This window comes from Moschus berezovskii, chromosome 23, assembly GCF_049115385.1.
Source record: "Moschus berezovskii isolate FMDL1 chromosome 23, NW_MosBer_1.0, whole genome shotgun sequence".
Classification (NCBI taxonomy): Eukaryota; Metazoa; Chordata; class Mammalia; order Artiodactyla; family Moschidae; genus Moschus; species Moschus berezovskii.
In genome coordinates, this window is record NC_142482.1 from 18,381,685 (window position 1) to 18,406,238 (window position 24,554).

The 24,554-nt window shown below is 41.4% G+C and overlaps 1 protein-coding gene across 14 annotated transcripts in view; it reads right to left on the bottom strand.

Moving 5' to 3' along the window:
- MLIP (muscular LMNA interacting protein) overlaps window positions 1-24,554 on the bottom strand; it is a 301,520-nt gene that overhangs the window by 143,800 nt on the left and 133,166 nt on the right. For 13 of the 14 annotated variants that reach the window (XM_055406489.2, XM_055406483.2, XM_055406481.2 and 10 more), the window contains exons 2-3: window positions 14,970-15,125; window positions 11,365-11,751 (exon numbers count right to left, since the gene is read on the bottom strand). In XM_055406489.2, the coding sequence (XP_055262464.2) occupies window positions 11,365-11,751; window positions 14,970-15,125 (543 nt within the window). The remainder of the gene's footprint in view (window positions 1-11,364; window positions 11,752-14,969; window positions 15,126-24,554) is intronic. The other variant, XM_055406484.2, reaches the window with a different exon arrangement.

The window sequence follows — 24,554 nt, forward strand, 5'->3', positions numbered from 1 at the left end:
TGAAATATTTCCTTGGTATCTCTAATTTTCTTGAAGAGATCTCTAGTCTTTCCTATTCTACTGTTTTCCTCTATTTCTTTGCATTGATCACTGAGGAAGGCTTTCTTATCTCTCCGTGCTATTTTTGGAACTCTTCACTCGGATGGATATATCTTTCCTTTTCTCCTTTGCCTTTAGCTTCTCTTCTTTTCACAGCTATTTGTAAGGCCTCCTCAGATAGCCATTTTGCCTTTTTTGCATTTCTTCCTCTTGGGGATGGTTTTGATGACAGTGTTACGAACCTCCATCCATAGATCTTCAGGCACTCTATCAGATCTAATCTCTTGAATCTATTTGTCACTTCCACTGTATAATCGTAGGGGAGTTGATTTAGGTCATACCTGAACTTTCTTCAATTTAAGTCTGGATTTGGCAATAACGAGTTCATGATCTGAGCCGCAGTCTGCTCCTGGTCTTGTTTTTGCTGACTGTATAGAGCTTTTCCATCTTTGGCTGCAAAGAATATAATCAATCTGATTTTGGTATTGACTGTCTGGTGATGTCCATGTGTAGAGTCATATCTTGTGTTGTTGGAAGAGAGTGTTTGCTATGACCAGTGCGTTCTCTTGACAAAACTCTGTTAGCCTTTGCCCTGCTTCATTCCATACTCCAAGGCCAATCTTTCCTGTTACTCCATGTATCTCTTAACTTCCTACTTTTGTATTCCAGTCCCCTATGATGAAAAGGACATCTTTTGTTTGTTTGTTTTTTGATGTTAGTTCCAAAAGGTCTTGTAGGTCTTCATAGAACTGTTCAACTTCAGCTTCTTCAGCATTACTGGTCAGGGCATAGACTTGGATTACTGTGTTACTGAATGGTTTGCCTTGGAAATGAACACAGATCATTCTGCTGTTTTTGAGACTGCACCCAAGTACTGCATTTCAGGCTCTTTTGTTGACTATAAGGGCTACTCCATTTCTTCTAAGGGATTCTTGCCTGCAGTAGTAGATAAACAGTCATCTGAATTAAATTCGTCCATCCCAGTCCATTTTAGTTCACTGATACCTAAAATGTTGATATTCACACTTGCCATCTCCTGTTTTACCACTTCCAATTCACCTTGATTCATGGACCTAACATTTCTGGTTCTTATGCAATGCTGTTCTTTACAGCAACCCACTTCACTTCCATCACCAGTCCCATCCACAACTGGGCGTTGTTTTCACTTTTCCTCTATCTCTTCATCCTTTCTGGAGTCGTTTCTCCCCTCTCCTCCAGTAGCATGTTGGGCACCTACCAACCTGGGCTGTTCATCTTTCAGTGTTCCACCTTTTTGTCTTTTCATACTGTTCATGGGGTTCTCAAGGCAATAATATTGAAATGGCTTGCCATTCCTTTCTAAAGTGGACCACATTTTGTCAGAACTCTCCACCACGACCCTTAGTCTGCTAGCTTTCTGAATAAAGTTGCTAGTTCATGTCCCAATAACTCTTCTCTCAATTTATTGACCTGGCATATTGCAAGTAGTATGAGCTTGGACTTGGTATTACTAATCAAGAGGGCCCTTTAAAAGAGTTCCCAAGTGCTAGCAATCAAAGTAACAAACTCTCTCTATTGCCAGCTTTATGAAGCAAGCTGCCATGAATTCTACATCCTCAAAGGAATGAATTCTGCCAACAACACGGGGGAGTTTAGAGGCAGACCCTTCCCTAGAAAAGCCTGAAGATGAGATGAACTTGACATCTTGGTTTCAAACTTGTAAAACGCAGCTCAGCTGTGCCCAGGCCTCAGATCTACAAAAATCTGGAGAAAATAAATAGGTGTTTTTTTAAAGCCACTGAATTTATGATAATTTGTTATGCAACAATAGAAAAGTAATACTTTTCCCCTGATTCTAAATGGCTTTTACCCCATGCTCTTCCACAGAATCTGCCATCAGCAGTTTTTACAGTGATTTGTTTTTTCCTTAAGCTCCACAGTCACTTGAATCCCTTACCTCTTCTGATTTCTCTATAGAATCTGGCTTCCAATCTTGTCCTCCTTTTCAAAACTGTGTATCTGTGGCCTGTATTTCACACTCCCCTGGTGTATTTCCTAGGATGTTTGATGAGCTCTTCAGTTCAGTTCAGTTCAGTTCAGTCGCTCAGTCGTGTCCGACTCTCCGCGACCCCATGAATCACAGCACGCCAGGCCTCCCTGTCCATCACCAACTCCCGGAGTACACTCAAACTCATGTCCACAGAGTCGGTGATGCCATCCAGCCATCTCATTCTCCGTCGTCCCCTTCTCCTCCTGCCCCCAACCCTTCCCAGCATCAGAGTCTTTTCCAGTGAGTCAACTCGTCGCATGAGGTGGCCAAAGTATTGCAGTTGCAGCTTTAGCATCAGTCCCTCCAATGAACATCCAGGATTGATCTCCCTCAGAATGGACTGGTTGGATCTCCTTGCAGTATAAGGGACTCTCAAGAGTCTTCTCCAACACCACAGTTCAAAAGCATCGATTCTTCGGCAATCAGCCTTCTTCACAGTCCAACTCTCACATCCATACATAACCACGGGAAAAACCATTGCCTTGACTAGACGGACCTTGGTTGGCAAAGTAATGTCTCTGCTTTTTAATATACTATCAAGGTTGGTCATAACTTTCCTTCCAAGGAGCAAGCGTCTTTTAATTTCATGGCTGCAATCAGCATCTGCAGTGATTTTGGAGCCCCAAAAAACAAAGTCTGACACTGTTTCCACTGTTTTTCCATCTATTTCCCATGAAGTGATGGGACCAGATGCCATGATCTTTGTTTTCTGAATGTTGAGCTTCAAGCCAACCTTTCAGCTCCTTCTATTTCTACCCTCTCCTTGCGTGTCAGTACTTCCCTGGCTGTTCCCACTGCCTGGAATGCCCAGGCCCTGGTGATTGGCCAAGAATACTCTGACTCTTCTTTCACACTTCAACGCAGACAAATGTGAACCCTTCCCAGTAGTCCAGGCTAATCTAGGCCTCCTCCCTCTAGATGTGTCCCTCTCCCTTGAACACATCACCTTTCCTTGTCATCTGTTTTCCGAGCCCCTTGAAGGCAGGTACTATGTTTATTGTTTTTTTTTTTTTTTTTAAGTTTATTTCCCTAGTGTCTAATGCCTGGCATGTTACCTTCTTGCAGGAATGAAGAAATAAATGTCCAGTGGGTTTAGGAAGGCCAGAGAGCAGGGTCAGGGGAAAAGGAGGATGATTCATTCATTCATCCATCAGACACTTTCTAAGCACCTATAGCGTCCCAGGCATAGGGGTTAGGTGATAGGGATAAGAAGGTGAGAAGACTTTTTGTCTTCACAGGGCTCAGAAATCTACTGGGGTAACAGAGACATAGAAAGGCTACTCTGATATAATGTGCCAATACGAACAGGGTATTTCAGTGTAAAATAAAGGCCTAGGACTATAAGAAAGGTTTCTATGTATAATGCCTGTCCAAATGATTTTCCAGAATCTCTTTGCCACAGACCCTTAAAATCCAGTCTCTTAAATAAAATAATATGTGTGCCAATGTCCAAATTTCCCAGAATTTGTTTTAAGAACCTCCTCTATTTGACTACCATTAGTTCTTCTGATCTTACATTTCATGGCCTTTCTTAAATTCTGACATCCAAACTGTGAACCAATACATAAAAAATTTCCCTCCACCCATGTTCCTTACCCTATGCCCCCAAACATGCTGCCATTTCTAACTTTTTTAAATACAGTGAGTCATTCCTGAGAATGTACCATGGGCTAGGAACTATTCTAGCCTATACAGATGATCACATTCAACCTTCACAAGGAAGGTTGATAGAATCACTCCATTCTTCAAAGGAGGACACTAACATTTACGATTTCAACTCACTACCCAGATGGGCATGACTATAAGTTGCCTGTCTCATTTTTGCTTTTTCATACCATCTCTCCAAAGTATGACCCCCCTTTCCCCACCACTTACCCACTCTTCAGCTTGATTTCTTCCCATCACCCCACTCACACTGTTCCCATCAAGGTCATCCAATGACTTCCTAATGTCTCTATTTAATGGACTTGGAGGGCCCTACTTTATTTGGCTTTGTTCTGTATTTTATTTTACTTGCATTATATTTATAATATTTTCTATTGTGTGTTATATGTTTTTTCATAAACCATGTTCTAGAATAATATTTGAATAGAAGGCACCAGACAGCCCTTCAGAGAAGAGCTGGTCAGATGCTGGACACCCTCATCCCCATTCCCAGAGGTGTGTGTCCAAGCAGGTAACCGGGACGAGGCTCTAGGCTCGCAGCTGGGGCAGCAGAAGGGGTCCCATATTCCAGATTGAGACAGTGGCCAGGTCAGACCCCCACATGCCTGCCTCCAGCCCCACAAATCTTCTACTTTTAATAGTAGTCAAAAAAGAGAAAGCTCCTCCTTTCCTTGCAGGGGCCACACCTTCCCATAGGGGCCCCTAGGGCTTCACCTCCAGTTCTATCGGCAAAAGGCCTTCTGATCTTTCCCTTCCCTTTGATCTTGCCCTCTTGATCTCTTAGCTTCTGATCTTCTCTAAATCAATCAGGAGCAAATATTAACCTGAGTGCCCCACTTGGCAGAATTACTTGCTGCTGCACAGTAAGAAAATCTGGCAAGCAGCTAGAAAATATGAAAGTACAGAGTTGGCAAGGAAAGCTGCCTGCTTCAGGTGGTCTCCTGACATCAAAGTGAGAGAACCATGTGTTTCCTGTGTGATAATTTCATGTTCGTGCAGAAAACATGTCATGCTGCCAGAATGTTCTTTCACGGATTGGTATTTTGTGTTCCCAAATGGATGTAACTGATACCAGATTCATTTGAGCTTAATAAAGAAAACATTATTGAGATACCTTAAAATTACTGATTAATTCATGTTTGTATATTTTGCTATCTTGGCCCTGTTTATATATATATAAAAATATATATATATATATATATATTTTTTTTTTTTTTTTAGCTTTCCCTGCATGAAACTCCCCCTCCAACTTTTTCGGTTCCCTCTCAGCCTCTTTCTCTGCTTCTCATCTTTCAGATTCTTTATACCTCACTGTGTCCTATCTTGTATCCCGTGTCTTCCTATGCTGCGTTCCTTCCATGACTAAACAATTCCATTCCCATAGCTTCAGCTTATGTGGCAAACACCTCCAGTCTCCTGTCTTCCTCCCATGTCCAGACTCATATTAGTATTCCCAGCCTCTTCCTAGAGAGCATCATGCTGTACCATCAGGCATCTCAAATTCAACATCAGATGTCTCACCTGTTCCTATCCCCTCCCAAGACCTGTTATTCTTTTCTCATTAATGCCAGCATTCATTCAATTTCCTTGATTACAAATTTCATTCATCGTTTATTTTCCTCCACATATTGTCAAGGAGCAAATTCAGTTCATTCTATGCCACAAAGTCCCTCTGTTTGTTCCCATGGTCACTGTCTTTGCTCCAGACTTTATCATAGGATTTTCAGATAAATCACTCTGTTTTCATGTATCCATATTCACCTCTCCTTTAAGTCTAATCCTATCCCTGAATAAGACGTTCTTAGAAGTCTACACCAACATTCAAGAAATTAACTTTCAAAATCATTCTGAATTTTATTTGAGAGGATTTTGATTCAACTGCAGATATAACTTTTTTACTTTTGACTTAATGCTTTAAAATTACAGTCTTTAATGATTTTTAACATAATGTACTTTTTCAATTTATTTTCTTATTGAAGGATAATTGCTTTACAGACTTCTGTTGTTTTCCGTCAAACCTCAACATGAATCAGCCATAGGCATACATATAGCCCCTCCCTTTTGAAACTCCCTCCCATCTCCCTCCCCATCCCACCCCTCTAGGTTGATACAGAGCCCTTGTTTGAGTTTCCTGAAAGTGAAAGTCACTCAGTGGTGTCCAACTCTTTGCGATCCCAAGGACTATACAGTCCATGGAATTCCCCAGGCCAGAATACTGGAGTGGGTAGCCTTTCCCTTCTCCAGGGGATCTTCCCAACCCAGGGATTGAACCCAGGTCTCCTGCATTGCAGGCAGATTCTTTACCAGCTGAGCCACAAGGGAAGCCCTTGAGTTTCCTAAGCCATACAGCAATACACACAGCAAATTCCCGTTGGCTATCTATTTTACATATGGTAATGTAAGTTTCCATGTTACTCTTTCCATACATCTCGCCCTCTCCTCCCCTGTTCCCATGTCCATAAGTCTATTCTCTATGTGTGTTTCTCCATTGCTGCCCTGTAAATGAATTCTTCAGAGCCATTTTTCTAGATTCCGTATATGTACGTTAGAATACAATATTTATCTTTCTCTTTCTGACTCACTTCACTGTGTATAATAGGGTCTAGGTTCACCCACCTCACCAGAACTGACTCAAATGTGTTCCTTTTATGGCTGAGTGATATCCCGTTGTGTATATGGACCACTTCCTTAAAAAACTAGGAGTAAAACCACCATATGACCCAGCAGTCCCACTCCTAAGCACATACCCTGAAGAAACCAAAATTGAAAAAGACACATGTATCCCATTGTTCATTGCAGCACTATTTACAATAGCTAGAACATGGAAGCAACCTAGATGCCCATACAGATGAATGGATAACATAAAGTACTTCTACCGAAACATGCCACTTCAGCAGAAATATTGGGAACACAAAATACACTCAACCCAAAATTTACACTGACTATGTTCAAGGTAATATAGTAGCCACTGTGGGGAACAAAGTGCTTAATAAAAATGGATTCAAGGTGAACGTTCCTTTTAAACACTTTACAATCTGATAGTCAAGATAAGACATGAACCTAAATAGTTACACACACATTGCAATAGGATCATTGTTATAGAAGATGCACAGAAAAAGCTACCAGAATTATCTTAAAGGAGCATTTGCTTTCACTGAATGAACCAAAGTGGGCTTCATAAAGGAGTTAATATCTGAGCAAGGACTTCAAAGATACAAACTTTGAAATATTTCTGTTTTGTATACACCATTTGAACCACATGTATATGCAAGACACTCCAGAAAGTGCTACAGATACAGAAATGAGCAAGAGACAGACTTTCCCTTGACTTCAAATTGTTCTCAGTCTAGTAAGAAAGATAAAATCTATTATTAGAATCAGGTGAAAAGGAATTATATTGGAGATTTTCTAAAAATACTACAAACTACAAAGAAAATTACAAAGATATAGGAAAGAAACTAAATCCTCTTCAAAGGGAGTGTCTCTTGGAAAAGGTGATGCTTGGGCCTGGCTTATGTTCAGCTACCTAACCTTCAGGTAGCTGAGGTTACATGAGGCTGGGCTGGGAAGAGAGCAGCATCTCACACAGAAGGGTCAAGGGTCAGAGATGCAAGGGTCTGATGCGTGTACTGTGATGACAGTTCAGGAGTGCTGAAGAATAGAAGCACCAGATGCAGACAGAAAATGACATCAAGGCTAGGTAATAGGTTAAAGGCCACACTAGGCATTAAGTACATATCTTTAGGAATAACTTCATAAATTACACAATACACAGATTCATTTTTACCAAGTAGACCAGAAATAGATTTAATCAAATGTCTCTCTGATTGAGAAACTGATGTTGTTGGCATCAGGTAATCCAATCATGGGATAATCTCTAGGCTTTTTACATTAAGCTTCAACTACTGGCTACACTGGGCATCCCTCAGAGTTCAGTCGGTAAAGAATCTGCCTCAATGCAGGAGACCTGGGTTCAATTCCCGGGTCGGGAGGATTCCCTAGAAAAAGGCATGGCAACCTACTCCAGTATTCTTGCCTGGAGAGTCCCCATGGACAGAGGAGCCTGGCAGGCTATACCCCACGGAGTTACAAGAGTAGACACAGCTGAGTTACTAAACCAGCACTGACTACACTGCCTTCTCTGGTAGCTTAGATAGTAAAGAATCAGCCTGCAATGAAGGAAACCTGGGTTCAATCCCTAGGTCAGGAAGATTCCCTGGAAAAAGGAATGGCAACTCATTCCAGTATTCTTGCCTAGAAAATTCCATGGACAGAGGAGCCTGCTGGGCTATAGTCCATGGGGTTTCAAAGAGTTGGACACAACTGAGCAACTACAACTAACACACACTGGCTGCATTCAACTTCTCAGAGTGCCTTTCTGATGCTCTGGCCTCTTCTGTTTAGCTTGTATTTGTCACTAACAGTCATCTTATTTTCATTTCATGCTAATCTACTACTCATCACTCCAATGGATTATTATAGGAAATGGAATCCAAGACAATAGCTATTCACAAACACTTTAGGACCCAGATTTCCTCCACCTGTAGTAATCATAATACTCAGCCACCACTAATGAATTAGGCTGAGCTATGGTTTTTCCCGTGGTCATGTATGGATGTGAGAGTTGGACTATGAAGAAAGCTGATCGCCGAAGCACTGATGCTTTTGAACTGTGGTGCTGGGGAAGACTCTTGAGAGTCCCTTGGACTGCAAGGAGATCCAACCAGTCCATTCTAAAGGAGATCAATCCTGGGTGTTCATTGGAGGGTCTGATGCTGAAGCTGAAACTCCAATACTTTGGCCACCTCATGCAATAAGTTGACTCACTGGAAAAGAGTCTGATGCTGGGAGGGATTGGGGGTGGGAGGAGAAGGGGACGACAGAGAATGAGATGGCTGGATGGCATCACCGACTCGATGGGCATGAGTTTGAGTGAACTCCGGGAGTTGGTGATGGACAGGGAGGCCTGGCGTGCTGTGATTCATGGGGCCGCGGAGAGTCGGACACGACTGAGCGACTGAACGGAACTGAACTGATGCCTTTTCATTTGGAACTTTGATAACTGTAACCTACTTTTAACTAACTTATTTTGGCCCCCTGAAAAAGATCCCAAATATGTGTTTTTGTCTCTAGTTTGCCCTCTATATATTAGGTAACATAAAAACAAAATAAATGACCAACTCAGCAGTAGAGATACAGTAGCTGAGGAAAAGGATAAATTAAAACTCTAAACCCTGCTTCATTAAGAATGCTTTTCCTTATTTATCTTATTTACATTTGGTATCATCATGTTCACGTGTTCTTCAAAGGTCCACATTCAACTCCTCTCCACTGACTATGGAAACTTCTACATCATCAGCTTGCTTCTTTCTTCATCTTTCCTGAGGCAAGAAAGAAATGTTTAAGCCTATCTCTACTTACTGAGAATACGTTTAATGAGATCATCAGACTTTTTCCAATAACTAGCTAAGAATAAAGTTCAAGAAGAAATAAATGTTTTAGTCCAATAGGCTGGGTAGTGGTACCACAGTGAGAATCTTTTATCACCCAAAGGTGCTATGAGGAAACGGCATGCTCTAAGTGACATAAATACATCATCAGGAAGTCAATGAAGGCTACAGAAATAAAGATGTGGCAGCAGAGATTTAAAAAATGCCTGCCCTACAGTTTTGCAGAGGTCCTAATAGTGCCAAAAGGCCAGCTCACCAATAAAAATGTTCTCCCAGCTTCTTTTGGAAGCTTGCAAATACCTGGTTAGAAGACTCTAAACAGGACGTCATGATACTGACCCATGCTCATTGTCACAGAGAGCTCTTCATTGGTTCATTTTTCACTCCCAAAGCCAAGCCAGCCTCTGCATTCCTGACATTCTCTGGTTTGTCAAAGTCTTCTGATAACTTCCTGACAACAAATAGCCAATCATTCTATTTTTGTTTTCCCTTCAAAATTCCCCCTTCCACCTCCTTCTTTCCTGCCATCACAGATAATGGGTCTCCTACTGTATCAAAGACTCTCCACTTTAAAGGAACCATTCAATCTTGCTGCTAAATTTTGTGGTGGGATCAAACTGTGGAAAATTCTTAAAGAGATGGGAATACCAGACCACCTGGCCTCCCTCCTGAGAAATCTGTATGCAGATCAAGAAGCAACAGTTAGAACTGGACATGGAACAACAGACTGGTTCCAAATCGAGAAAAGAGTACATCAAGGCTGTATATTGTCACTTGGCTTATTTAACTTACACGAAGAATACATCATGTGAAATGCCAGGATGGATGGAGCACAAGTTGGAATCACAAGCACAAGATTGCCAGGAGAAATATCAATAATTCAGATATGCAGACTACGCCACACTTATGACAGAAAGCGAAGAGGAACTAAAGAGCCTCTTGATGAAAATGAAAGACAGTGAAAAAGTTGGCCTAAAACTCAACATTCAGAAAACTAAGATCATGGCATCTGGTCCCATCACTTCATGGCAAATAGATGGGGAAACAGTGGAAACAGTGACTGACTTTATTTTTTTGAGCTCCAAAATCACTGCAGATGGTGACTGCAGCCATGAAATTAAAAGATGCTTACTGCTTGGAAGAAAAGCTACAACCAAGCTAGACAGCATATTAAAAAAGCAGAGACATCACTTTGCCAATAAAGGTCTGCCTAGTCAAAGCTATGGTTTTTCCAGTAGTCATGAACGAATGTGAGGGTTGGACAAGAAAGCTGAGCATCGAAGAATTGATGCTTTTGAACTGTGGTGTTGGAGAAGACTCTTGAGAGTCCTTTGGACTGCAAGGAGATCCAACCAGTCCATCCTAAAGGAGATCAGTCCTGAATAGTCATTAGAAGGACTGATGCTGAAGCTCCAATACTTTGGCCACCTGATGCGAAGAACTGACTTCTTGGAAAAGACCCTGATGCTGGGAAAGATTGAAGGCAGGAGGAGAAGGGGACGACAGAGGATGAGATGGTTGGATGGCATCACCAACTCAATGGACATGGGTTTGGGTGGACTCTGGGAGTTGGTGATGGACAGGGAGGCCTGGCATGCTGTGGTTCATGGGGTCGCAAAGAGTTGGACACGACTGAGCGACCGAACTGCCTGCCTTCCTTCCAGATCTCTGAGGACAGCCCTGCTTATGGTGGTCTCGAGGAACATAGTCAATACTTCTCTTAAGACACAGAGGAGGAAACGATTTTCCTTACTCTTATTCCTGGTGCATCCTTTTACTCCTCTTTGACTAGTTTAACAGTCACGTGTCTACACGTCCTATCTAGATCACATCTCATCTTTGAAATGTGCTTCTTGATGCACCCAGCCCAACAGGCACTCTAAGAAATTCCCTTTACTGACCTTATTGAAGTATTTTCAAAAGAGTTAACATTCACCCAAATCCACCCCAACTAATCATTTAACATGTTCTCCTCAACCAATTCACAGTATAATTTATATAATCCTTAGGAATTTATTATCTTCATTTACACTGTGATGATTTGTGACCCTGGGATTTTAGTTTTTTAATTTTTTTTTCCTTGAGAGTTTTGTATGCCTCGATGCCTCCAGTAAACAGAAGGCCTTTGCAGACAAGGAATATGAAACATTTTTTTTCTTACTGACAAGAAGAGAAACCTACCTGCCCATGTCTTTGCTGAGGAGCCATCGCCTGAAGCCGTTCAGGATGCGACGGGGCCTGGAGGTCAGCCCCTCGAGTTTTGGGGCGCACCGCATCGGAGGCCAGACTGGAGGAGATGGCGAGAGACGTGGGCCGAGCGGCCGGGGGGCCTGTCCCCACCGGGGGTCCCTGGTCACCTTTTCTGCCCGGGGCTTCCTCCTCCCCCTCAGAGTCCACAATAAAGACATATTCTGCTTTGAAGAGGTCACTTTGCTGCATTCCTTGAGGTTTCTTCTCTTTAAATTCCCCTCCTTGGGAAGCCTTGTCCTTGACCTCTGAAGTCAGCACTTCTCGTTCTCTCTCCTGTCGGCTCCCAACATTCAAAGTCAAGTACTCACTGGAATCAAACTGCAATAAATAGAGAAACATAAAAGAGTTGATGTTGCTTTGATAAATGCTTCTCTTCTACATGTACTCTTAAACACTTCACCTGCTTATATTCTTCAAGGACAAAAGGTTTTACAAATATACCCCCAAATCAAGTTGGCATAGGAGAGTTTGGGTTGAAGTTAATGGCTTACTTTTAACAGCTCACTTGTATGTCGTGGTCCAAACCTAAGTAACTGACGACTCAGAATTAACGTCAACAAACAAACATGCTTTCAAATAAATTTTGCTATGACTTTTTAGAAAGTCATATCTTTCTAAAGAGGATGAGGGCAATGTCTTCCATAAAGACATTCACAAAACAAATGGGAACTGGTCAGTCATGACCTTAGTTAATAGTCCAGCAAAACTTGTACAGCCTGCATAAGCTGGGGGTGGGAAATGAAATCCCACTGAACAGTTCTAAAATAACGTGCATTCCTCTAAAAATCTAAGAAGAAAAGTAAAATTGGAACAAAATGCAGATATTCAGACAAAATAATCCAAGCCTATGGGAAGAACTCATGAATAGGACATCAAAAATACAGATATTTTTAGCATAAAGTGTTTTCTACTGTGATTTTATTTTTGATTTACAATCCTAAATATTTTCCCATTCAGTTTTCCATGAACACATCGGAGGTTTACAAGACGAGGAATTAGATCGTTTTCTCATGCTACCAAAGCGTCTTTTTTCTAAAGTGGTACCAGCAATGTACACCAGGACTATGTATAAAAGACCCAACATTAATTTCCTTGGTTTTGATAAGCATCGTTGTTGTTGTTACTTGCTAAGTTGTGTCAGACTCTTTGCAACCACTTGAGCTATAGCCTGTCAGGCTCCTCTGTCCATGGAATTTCCCAGGCAAGAATACTGGAGTTGGTTGCCATTTCCTTTTCCAGGGGATCTTCCTGACCAAGGGATTAAACCCTCATCTCTTGCTTGGCAGGTGGATTCCTTACCACTGAGCCACGTGGAAAACTATGATACTAATCTTTGTGTTTTTTTGGCAACATTTCTCTAAGTCTAACATTATTTCAAAATAAAAAGATACAAATAATCTAAAATAAACTAAATGTCAACTATGGTCATCAATTTAATGTTTGCTAATATGTATTATGTGTTGTGTGAGTGAAGATAGAATAATCAAATCATTGATGAACTAGGAGTCAAATTCATACCATCAGACCACACTTTTCAGCTGATGATGACATAATCAAGATAAAATATACTCTGCCTCTGATTTGGAATTTTCTGAGAGTGGTCATTTCACATATTAAATTATAACACTATGTAGTAACAAGGGCCCTTGTGTCTCAGATAGTAAAGAATCTGCCTGCAATGTAGGAGACCCGGGTTCAATCCCTGAGTCGGGAAGATCCCCTGGAGAAGGGAATGGCAACCCACTCCAGTTCCAAGGACAGAGGAGCCTGGTAGGCTACAGTCCATGGGGTTGCAAAGAACTGGACAGGACTGAGTGACTAACATATCACATACAGTAACAAAACCCAAATTAGAAAGAAGCTTAAATTAAAAACAGAAGGCTTCAAAGACAGATTGCTTATGATGGCAAGTAGCAGAATAACTAAAGAGCTGGCAAAATTAAACTCATTTTTGAAAATGTTATTAATGATCTATAATAACTCCCTGCTCCCACAGTCCAACATTCTCTATTTGTTTATTCTGGTGTATTTTTTACAACATTTCTTACCACCCGAGGTTTTATTATATGTTTTTTACTTTTTTCATTGTCTGTCTTTCCAATAACAAATAACTTATGAGTTGACTTTATTCATCCGGAATCCATAGCACCAAGCACACAACATGTGTTCAAGTAAACAGTTTTTAAATATACAAAGAATGAGGGATTATTTACCCTGCTGTATTATAATATTGAACTGCTTAAAAAATAGGAAGAAAAATGTTTACTCTTTTAAAAATGTGGTTGTGTAGGTACCATTGCCATCTGCAGACAAATATCATTAGTTCAGGAAGCTTTGGAAATCTGCAACCAAGATTGATTCATACGTCTATAGTCTCATGAACTCGGAGCACCTAATCACAAAGGATCCCTTGAATATATTGTACGTACTTGAGTACTGTGAGAGAGAAACTTCCCAGAAGTGTCTTATGTAGCTTTCAGAATTTCTCTAAAATAATTTGTTCTCACAATAGTTTTTGAAATAAGTCCCAGATTCCTGGATATATTACTGCCTCCTAGATAAGATGCTTTCATATAGACAAGGAGAATCAAATAATTTTATTTCTTACAGAGCTGGCTCAAAAATACCACAAAATTCACATAGTAACATTTTTTTATAAGAGGACAGTATTAAAATATATTTTAAAGAGAAAAAGGTTTTACCCAAAAAGTTATTTTCACACAAGTAATTTTTAGTTTTTTGTTTAATTTCATTTTCAGCCTTGGTCTCACTTTAGATAAGTATAATTGGGGTATAAATACAATTTTACAATCTACTGTATCATTTAACATAACATTAACATGTTCCATTAAATTAAATAATCATTATGATTATAACTTTGTCAAGGTGATGCTATCAGATGCTTAGCTTTTCTCTGATTGTTAGATATTAGGCTCTTTTTATTTTTCCCTAATTGTTTTCCTACACAATACTTTTTTTCTTATGTAGTATTTCTCTGGTATACATTTACACTTAGATAACTGAAGCCTTATGAAAAGTTGTATGATGTGGATAAGGGTTTTCCAACCAAAACTGTACAAATTCACAAAACTAACAGCAAAGTGTGAGCATGACAATAGGTATACAAGTGCCCTAAACATCTAATATTATATTTTTAACATTGTTAATCTATTACACATAAAATAGCACCTCATTCTTTATCTAATAGCCTTCAAAGATAAATTTAAACTTTGCAAAAAATTCTGTATTTTTATTTTAAGGTACATCTGGGAGGGGAGGTGCCATGAGGCATAATATATCACATGAACAACAAACAACAGGGTGTCAAGTCAAAAGGGTTGAGAATAACTTATTGTAGAAGACCTGAGATTTTATAGCACTAAAGTACCTATTACATAATTATATTTTTAGCCACGCTTAGATTTCCCAGTTACCTCACTTTAGGTAGAGAGAATAAACATTCATACAGATTTGCATGTTATTATGGACACTTTAATGTTAATTACCTGACATAGAAATAATAAAAATAATCCTACCCTATTTACAGTTTCTGGAGTCTTATCGCTTGGTTCCTCAGGAATTTTAACAACGTATTTAGAGGTGTCACCCAACTGGGAGTGGGCTGGTAGTCTTCTGACAGTGGGGACAAATGTGAAGATCAGAGGTTTGGCTTCAGAATCACCAGAAGAGACCTATGAGACATGTAATAAATTAGACTTTCAGTCTTATCAAAGGTTTATCTTGACTTTACTTCCTACATATTATGGTATTTTCTTGTTTATTTTGATAAACTGCCTATTGTCCTGTGATCACATGTATGATTGCCAAAGAGAACAGCTATTAATGCATTCATAGTGTATCTGATCCTTTTTTAATGAAAATATTTATCAGTGAATGAAATAAAGCCCCAGGAAAATCTTACTGTAGGACATGGCAATAGAAAAGTAGGTTGACAAGTTGAGCTGCTGGAATGCTACACGTTAATATGGATAAACATGTAGCATTCCAGCAGCTCAACCTGAAATTAAAAGACAGCAGCTCAAGTCCTGACATTAAAAGATGCATACTCCTTGGAAGGAAAGTTATGACCAACCTAAACAGCATATTAAAAAGCAGAGACATCACTTTGTCAACAAAGGTCCATCTAATCAAGGCTATGGTTTTTCCAGTGGTCATGTATGGATGTGAGAGTTGGACTGTAAAGAAAGCTGAGTGCCAAAGAATTGATGCTTTTGAACTGTGGTATTGGAGAAGACTCTTGAGAGTCCCTTAGACTGCAAGGAGATCCAACCAGTCCATCCTAAAGGAGATCAGCCCTGGGTGTTCATTGGAAGAACTGATGTTCAAGCTGAAACTCCAATACTTTGGCCACCTGATGTGAAGAGCTGACTCATTTGCAAAGACCCTGATGCAGGGAAAGATTGAGGGCAGGAGGAGAAGGGGACGACAGAGGATGAGACGGTTGGATGGCATCACTGACTCAATGCACATGGGTTTGGGTGGACTCCAGGAGTTGGTGATGGACAGGGAGGCCTGGTGTGCTGCGATCATGGGGTCGCAAAGAGTCGGACATGACTGAGAGACTGAACTGAACTCAACAAGGATAAAAGTCAATTTTAACACAGACCAGATGCTGTGCTTGTGACGACCCCACAGAGGTCAAGGACTTTCATCCATTTAACCCTGGGTTAGTAGGTTCAAGTTGGCTCATAATCACCAACCACATGTGAAACCGTGGACATGCATCATTAATGAGTAGGCTAAAATTTGAATGGAAAATTGAAAATGTACTTTCCTGGCTATCAATATACCAATGCCTCTTCTCAAGGATATACCTTCTCTCTCATTCATCCTTTATTCATTCAAAAATTATTTTGTTAAGTTTTTGCCATGTGGCAGGCTCTCAGAAGCTAGAGACACAACAGCAAGCAGGGAACAGTTAATAGATCTCTCACAAGTAGGAAAATGGTGTGCACAGAATAGGAAGGGAAAAGCAATGATGGCTGAGTGCCTGCCCAGTCTGGGAAGCTCCATAAAAGGCAGCACCTTGAATTTAAGTCCTGGTGGAGAGGAAGAGAAGGCTCTCCCACACTGAGAATCTTAAAAGACCCAAGTCTGGCGATCAGGACAGAAATCCAAGAGTGGTAGATGGAGGACTGATAGAAAGATGGCAAGAGAAGATGACGTTGGAGATTTCTCTTTCAAGAAGTTGGATGAGAAGTAGGAAGAGAGATGACAGAAGTTAGAGAGGAAAGTCGGGTCAAAGAGATGCCTCTGTTGGTCTACAACGGGACAGACATGAAGACATCTGTAGACTTGGGGAAGAAGCCAGTAAGAAGGAAAGTGAAACTAGGTCCTGAAGGACACAGGCAGGAAAAAACCAAAGGAACAGGGACTTCTCTGGTGGCCCAGAGGTTAATACTCTGCCCTACCATTGCAGGGGACACAGGTTCAATTCCTGGTAGATCAATTAAGATCCCGCATGCCACACAGTGAGGCCAAAATATAAATAAATAAAAGTAAACAACAGAAAGAATATAGCCTCCTCTGTGAACAGAGAAAATGAATGAAGATACAGAAAAGATCCCACTGTGGGGCACTGGGAGAAGCTGGAAAGTGACAGGAATCATTTTGCATGTAAACCACATTTGTGATGCAATCAGCCCCATCTAGTCAAGGTGACACTGCCATGTCGCCAGCTCCCTGCTCATTATAAGAAATGCAATGGTCCCAGCAGGACCTCCCATGCTCCTCTCCCTTCTAGCCACGCCACCACGCCTTATCTCAACATAACCCTGATCACATCAGCCCCTCAAGAAACCCCAGCCATCCTGGTATCCCTGTGTGCGATGTACAGCCCTAGTTTTGTTCCTTTCTTGTACTTGTAACTGAGCACGACCCTCTGAGGCCTTCCCAGAATAGACCCCCACTCATGCCCTCCACTTGCCTTTTGTCTGTATAAAAACTTTAGTCAAAGAATAAATAATCAGAGAAACTATAAAAAAGGAAAACAGTCAAGCAAGACAAAATAATAATAGCTTAGCCACTAAACAAAGTCAAAGACATTTAGTTCTTCCTCAAGGACGATAGATAATATTCTGAGCCATGTTCTTTGAGCTGTTTTGCAGATACTGAAACCCTCACCAGGTGGTAGAAGTTAATTGTATACTTCCCACAAGCACATAGACCCCAGACCGGCTGGAACCAGAAGGTGAATGATGTGGACTCCAGATTATCTCACCACCAACCGATCAGAAGAATGTCCACGAGCTGACCACCCCCTGCTCCTTGAACACCAACTCCTCGTGTCCCTCTCCAGGGAGGGACGCACAACTGTGCGGGCACTGGTCCGCTGTGGCTCCCTTGGCCTGACAAAGCATAAAAGCTACACTTTCTTCTTCACCAAAACCCTGTCTCTACATTTCTATTCAGCACCAGTGTACACAGGCAGAGTTTCCGAAACATACATTTATCCAGCTCTTGGAAACTTCTCATCCTTCACTGTCTGGAATTCAGGCAGTCGTCACACAGCCCTGCACATCCTGAAGGACTCTGCTTCCCAGGAAGTTCTCGGGGACCGTCCCCTCTCACACTAGGTCTAGAATAGGATAAGTGCCCTCCTTGTTCTCTTTACAGCTTCCAGGCCATTCTTCTTCTCCCCTCACCCCTACAAACCTCCAAGTCTGAAGCTCCTGCCGTGCACCAGTGAACGCCCTTCACTGCCCACCTCTCCTTCTTGCAGTCATCTGCCCACAACCAAGCCAACCCCTTCTTTCTTTGAAGATTCAGTTCTGGGGTTAATTCCACTCCTTCTAACAGTATATCCCACGGGTAATTTTTCCAGTAGCATATGTCACTGACCTCTAAGCGTCCTTGCCCTTCACATCCCTGGCAACAACCAACAGCCACAACCCTTCCATAATTCTGGAGTGTTTTCCTTCTCTGACCAACACTTCTTTTCTTTCCACATCATTCCTCTGGTTCTCTAACTCGGGCATTTCTGGGAACCCATCAAAATGGAAGTCTACCGATCCTTCCAGCAGTAGGTTTTCCCAGATTCCTTTTTTTAGCCAGTTTCAATGTCTGATACAACTACTCCTGTGGACACTCCTCCAGTGCCTTGCCTTCTCTCACGTCATCATCCCCTTTAGGTAAATCATGGTGCTCATTGAATCTAACCCCTACCAACTCTACTCTGGCACCACAGAGGTAAATGCGGCTGGAGAAAAAGTTACAGGACCACGCCTGCTGGTTTCACTTAAGATTCATGGCTCTGAGCCTCAAGTAGGTCCTTTCACACTACTCTATAATCATACTATATTTTTATTAGACTATGATTGTTTTACAATGTCATGTCAGTTTCTACTGTACAATGAAGTGAATCAGCTACATGCATACATATATCCCCTCCCTCTCTGACCGCCCTCACACTCCGCCCCCGACCCCACTCCTCTCGGTCATCACAGAGCACCCAGCTGAGCTTCCTGTGCTTTACAGCACGTCCCTGCTAGCTATCTCTGTTACACAGTGTAGCGTATATATGTGGGCTTCCCAGGTGGCTTGGTGGTAAAAAACTCACCTGCCAATGCAGCAGATGCAGGAGACATGGGTTTGATCCCTGGGTCAGGAAGATCCCCTGGAGGAGGAAATGGCAACCCACTCCAGTATTCTTGCCTGGAAATCCCTTGGAGAGAGGAGCCTGGCGGGCTCCAGCCCATGGGTCACAAAGAGTCAGACACAACTGGGCACACATGCACGCAGTGTGTATCTGACAATCCTAATCTCCCAATTCATCTCACCGACTCTTCCCCCTCCATATGCGTATGTCCATCTCTACATCTGCGTCTCTGTTTCCTGCCCTGCCTTCCTCTATCTGGCAGAGAAAAACAAATATCAGATATGCATATGTACCTGTGGAATCATACGATACCTTGACAGAGCCAGAGCCTACTGACTCTCCCACGCACACAGAAAGCTCACATCTCTGCTTTCTGCGAACACCTGCATCTTCTGCCCCTTCTCACTCTGAGCTAGAAACTTTGTTCCCCATTTCACTGAGAAAACTGAGGCAAACAGAAGAGAACCTCCAACCCCCTCATCAAAGCTTCTAGTCACCCACCTACATCTCTGTCCTTTTATGGGACCATCAGTCCTTCTACTCCACTCCTACTAAAACCAAACCTCACTTGATTATATTTCCTTCTGTAATACTTTCATTTACTTAACAAGATCTTATTAAATGCCCACCAGGTGCTAGGCTTTATTTTAGGGCTTGGCAATATGAACAAAACCTCTACCCATTCTAGTGGGAGGGAGACAGGAAGCAAAATAAATAAGAAAAAGGTAGACTTTTCAATTTAGCTAAGTGCTATGAAGACTGCTATAATAATCCACAGGAGAAAAAATGATAGGTAAAACTTGGGTTGGCTATAATTTAAAGGAAGAACTTAGAATATGCTGAAAAATTAGATGTGAGATGCAAGAGTCAGACAAGAGTCAAGACATACGAAGTTTTTGACCTGAATAACTGAAAAATATGAGAAGTCTTCATAGAAGTGAGGAAAACAAGAGGTGGAACTGGTTTGAGAATAAAGATCAAATTAGATATGACAAAAATACATCCAAGAGGAAATGTGGGGATAGGAGAAGCAAAGTTCAGAACAGAGTCTGTGCTGGAGATAAAATTATTAGGGTTTTATATAACCTATACATGGCTTTGAAAACCATGAGACCAAATGAGATCACCAGGGATGCAGGCACCAACAGGAAAAAAGAGGTCCAAGGTTGAAGCATCCAGGCTCTTCTCTGCAGTGGTCCAGTAGCTGAAGAAGAACTAGTAAAGGTGACACTGGATTTTAAGAGAAAAATAAGCCTGGAACATCATTGACAGCAATAAGAAAGAGGCCAGACCATAAATAATAAAAGGATCGACAGGCTATTATGAGAGTCCAGCCCAAATGTAAATCCAAGAATTTGTCATGAAAGCAGTTTGCTTGGTTGTTGGCTAATCTCTCCAGCGATGCTCAACTGCCTATCACAGGAACAGAGAAAGTGAATTGCAGCATTTATAGAGCTGATGTTCAGACTTGGTTCTGGCAGAAGAATGTTGTGTGCGTCAGGAAATTGAGGGCACCGATGAGAGAAAAGCAAAGGGTCAGCCAGGGAAGAAGGGGGACCTCACTCTAAGAGACTAGCAGGCTCTATGGCTGAGAAATCAGATTTGAAAGCATGGTAGGTGTTGGGGAGACTGGTACGGGGTCCCAGTATAGGATGCAAGCGAGAGCTTGAGATTCAGTAGTATGGTAACTCCAGCTGATTATAAGTTCTAGGCTTATAACCAGGTACAGTTGGGTTAGGGTTTCTAGAAACAAGGCACATTCCTTAAGGAATAAAAAATATGCAGACCAACCCTTGTGAGCCAACTATCATTTTTCAATATTATTTTCTGCCTTTCAAAATAACTGTCATTATTCCTCCATAGCATTCAGGTCACAATTCCCAGGTTATAGTTTATCATCAGAAAATAATAAATCAATGGAGTTGAGCCTGAGTATTTGAGACGAAAAAACAGGAAGAGCACTGAGCCTGTGAAGGTCAAGGAACTGGGAGACAAGAATGCCAACAAGACTGTAATTGTGACAACAGAAGCCACACTGGGACTGCAAGGCTGGGCTGGAGAAGACAGTATGGCAACACTGCATGAGGCCAGGGTCAAGGGTCGCCAGAAACAGGTGACACTTGGGACAGGAGATTGTTAATCATATTTTTTGTGTGTGAACACAAAATCAAATAAAGAGAACTAGATATCCTTGCAGGAGATTTCACCAAGTCATAGATGGTCCAACGAACTAACTCTGGACCACTTACTGCAGGATATAACTTTCTGGTAACCATTTTCCTGGGCTCCAAAATCACTGCAGACAGTGACTGCAGCCATGAAATTAAAAGACACTTGCTCCTTAGAAGGAAAGCTATGATAAAGCTAGACAGCGTATTAAAAAGCAGAGACATCACATTATCCACAAAAGTCCATTTAGTCAAAGCTATGGTTTTTCCAGTGGATGTGAAAGTTGGACTATAAAGAAAGCTGAGAGCCAAAGAATTGATGCTTTCAAACTGTGGTGCTGGAGAAGACTCTTGAGAGTCCCTTGGACAGCAAGGAGATCCAACCAGTCAATCCTAAAGGGAACCAACGCTGAATATTCACTGGAAGGACTGATGCCGAAGCTGAAGCACCTGATGCAAAGAGCCAACTCACTGGAAAAGACCCTGAGGCTGGAAAGACTGAGGGCAAGAGAAGGGGGCAACAGAGGGTGAGATGGCTGGATGGCATCACTGACTCAGTGGACATGAGTTTGAGCAAACTTCGGGAGGTAGTGAAGAACAAGGCAGCCTGGCGTGCTGCAGTCCAGGGGGTCAGAAAGAGTCGGACACAACTGAGCGAATGAACAGCAAACCAGAAAACTAAGACAGCTGAGCCTTCTAGAAACAATGCATATTCCTCAGGGCACAAAAATTACACAGCAAATCCTTCTGAGCCAACTTTCATTTTTCACTATTATTTTCTGCCTTTCAAAATAATTGTCATTATTCCCCCATGGCAGTCAGGTCACAGTTCACAGTTTGTAGCTTATCACTTGGAAAATAATAAAGCAATGCTTCCCTTGGTAGGAAGAGACATGAGACCCTTCATGAGAGTCAGGGAGTCCAGTAGCCTTTATCAGCGACACACAGTACAAGACACTTTCCAGAGGGATATCTTTTCTAGGAAGGTTTCTTTACATGACTAATCTCATCAATATCATGACAGATGGAGAGAGCTTTTAGCAAGGAAATCACTGAGGGTAGCTCAGATAATTCATCACAGAATTTCATTTGGGTAAGAAATAAAGATAGTCCTTTAAAAGTCAAAGAAGAGGTGAAACTGACTCTGTCCTCGGGCTCTGTAGGCCTGTCCTCATCTCCCCACAGAATGATTACAGGTCTACCTTAGGTTCTCTCTAGATCAAATTTAAACACTAATGTACGAAAGACTTCAATTCACTTCCCTGTGGTTACAAAATATGTATCACCTTTATTAATGATAAGTAGTTTTACTTTCTAAAGCACATACAATGACAAAAAGTTACTTCCCCAAAAGGCTTGCTACATAAGTTCCCAAAATACAAATAGAACGTCACTATTGATGCATTGTAAACTATTGACTTTTCGAAGGTTAATAGCTACAATTTTAGTGAATAAAATGGAAATGTAGTACAATAAACATGGATGCTTCAATGAATAAGGTGTGCTTTTAGAAAGATGTCCTCAAAGGAATTTCTAAAAGTAACCATATGCTGACAGTGAAAGCAACTGAAAATAAATAAAATTGTTTCCTTCTACTTTACTGCTGTATTTTCCTACAAATAGCCATAGCCTACATAAAATTTCTTCACCAGGTAAAGAGAACATTTTTTGAGAATTTTTAGTTGAACCAATACATAATATCATCAAGAATAACATTAAAAATGGAATCCAATAGTACTAAAGGCTTATTCATCTTCCTAGGTTACTGTCAGAAGATCACAGATAAATTCCTGTCCACACATATAACCTCAGATCAACCTCCAAAAGGGGCAATGGTTTGGTATTTGCTTTTAAGCTGAGAGTACAATGTTGGCATGTGGCTCTTTTCATCACATTTTCGTACCATCTTCTTATCCTACCAAGTATGCACAGAGTTTTTGCACAGAATTTAGTTGGAAAGGATTTGAAATTACACTAGCTACGCTATACAATAGGCTGGTTGACTGCTGAATCCCTTATTCAGGAAAGAAAAAGAAAAATTTTGCTGTTTACTGCATACCGTGGCCAAGTTCCAAAAAGCCCAGAAATGAATCGCTATGGTGATGAAAAATCATTTTCCACACAAAGCAGAAACAGATGCATGTTAATATCATTGCACTGGTTAAATGCCAATTAACACTTTCCTTTGTCAGCATTGTTTAAAAACATATCTCAGTTCTTATCCTTGGGAAACTAGTTTAATAATAGAAATTAGAGCTGAAACGATAAAAAGCTTTTCCTAACTATGGTTTCAAGCACTTGAAACTCTGAGATTGTCACTTTCTCACCGGCCAGCCGACTAATAATTTAAGAAACTGTTTTCCCTCGTGCCATGCAGGCTGTTTCTTTGCTCAGTTTCCAGTAGCAATGCCTTCCTTCCTTCTCTTTCCCCACACATTCTCTTCTTCTGATGTCGACACCCACACTCACAGATGGCCACTAGCCTCTTGTTGAGAAGAGAGAAGACAGGGTGTCAGCGCTCATGCTGCACCAAGGACCATCCTCAGCATCTTCTTCAGCTGCCAGTAAGCAGTTTTGCTCTATCTGCTCATCCTTTGCACTAACTGCCTATAACATTTCATCTTGACATAGTCAAATTTATCTACACCCGGGCATCTCTCTCACAAACCCTCTTGCAGCAAACACCACAGTGCACAGCCTTTCAAAGTTCTCGAAAGCAGGAAGGAAAGCCTTCCTTTTACCTGGGGTGTGGTCTGCACGCTCCCTGCTAAGACGCACGAGTTCATTTGGAAGTAATTGTTCCCGCAGTCCCTCGGAAGCCCCTGGGTTTCTGGAAGCATTGATTCATCCCATAAGGGAGTGAGCAAACCAATGAGTGAGGTGGGAAGGGAGCCGCTCCCTGAAACAACACACACACACTCGCGGGGAGAAAAGAATTCTAAAAAGAGGTAATGTGGACTCCTCCCTGAACAGAAGAATTTTTGTCAGCTCCAAAGAGCAGATTCATGTTCAGACAGTTTTTAGATTTGGAACTTCAGGAGAGGTCAGATTGACTGCTGAAATGGAGCCAGTAGAAGTAAAAAAAAAAAAGAATTGCCACCTATATGCATTTCCCTTTTCTTTTCATGCACATAGTCCAATTAAACATTCTGCAAAAAGAACAGAGGAGCCAGATTGTACAGCAACAAGAAGCTGATTGAAGGGCCCGCACAGCTGACAATCTCAGCAATCAGTTGGTCACACTTGCTGAGAACATTTAGAGGCACAAATACATGCAAACACTGGGTCTAAATAAAGAACGAGAAAACACACAGCGATTCCTTCATAAAATCCGA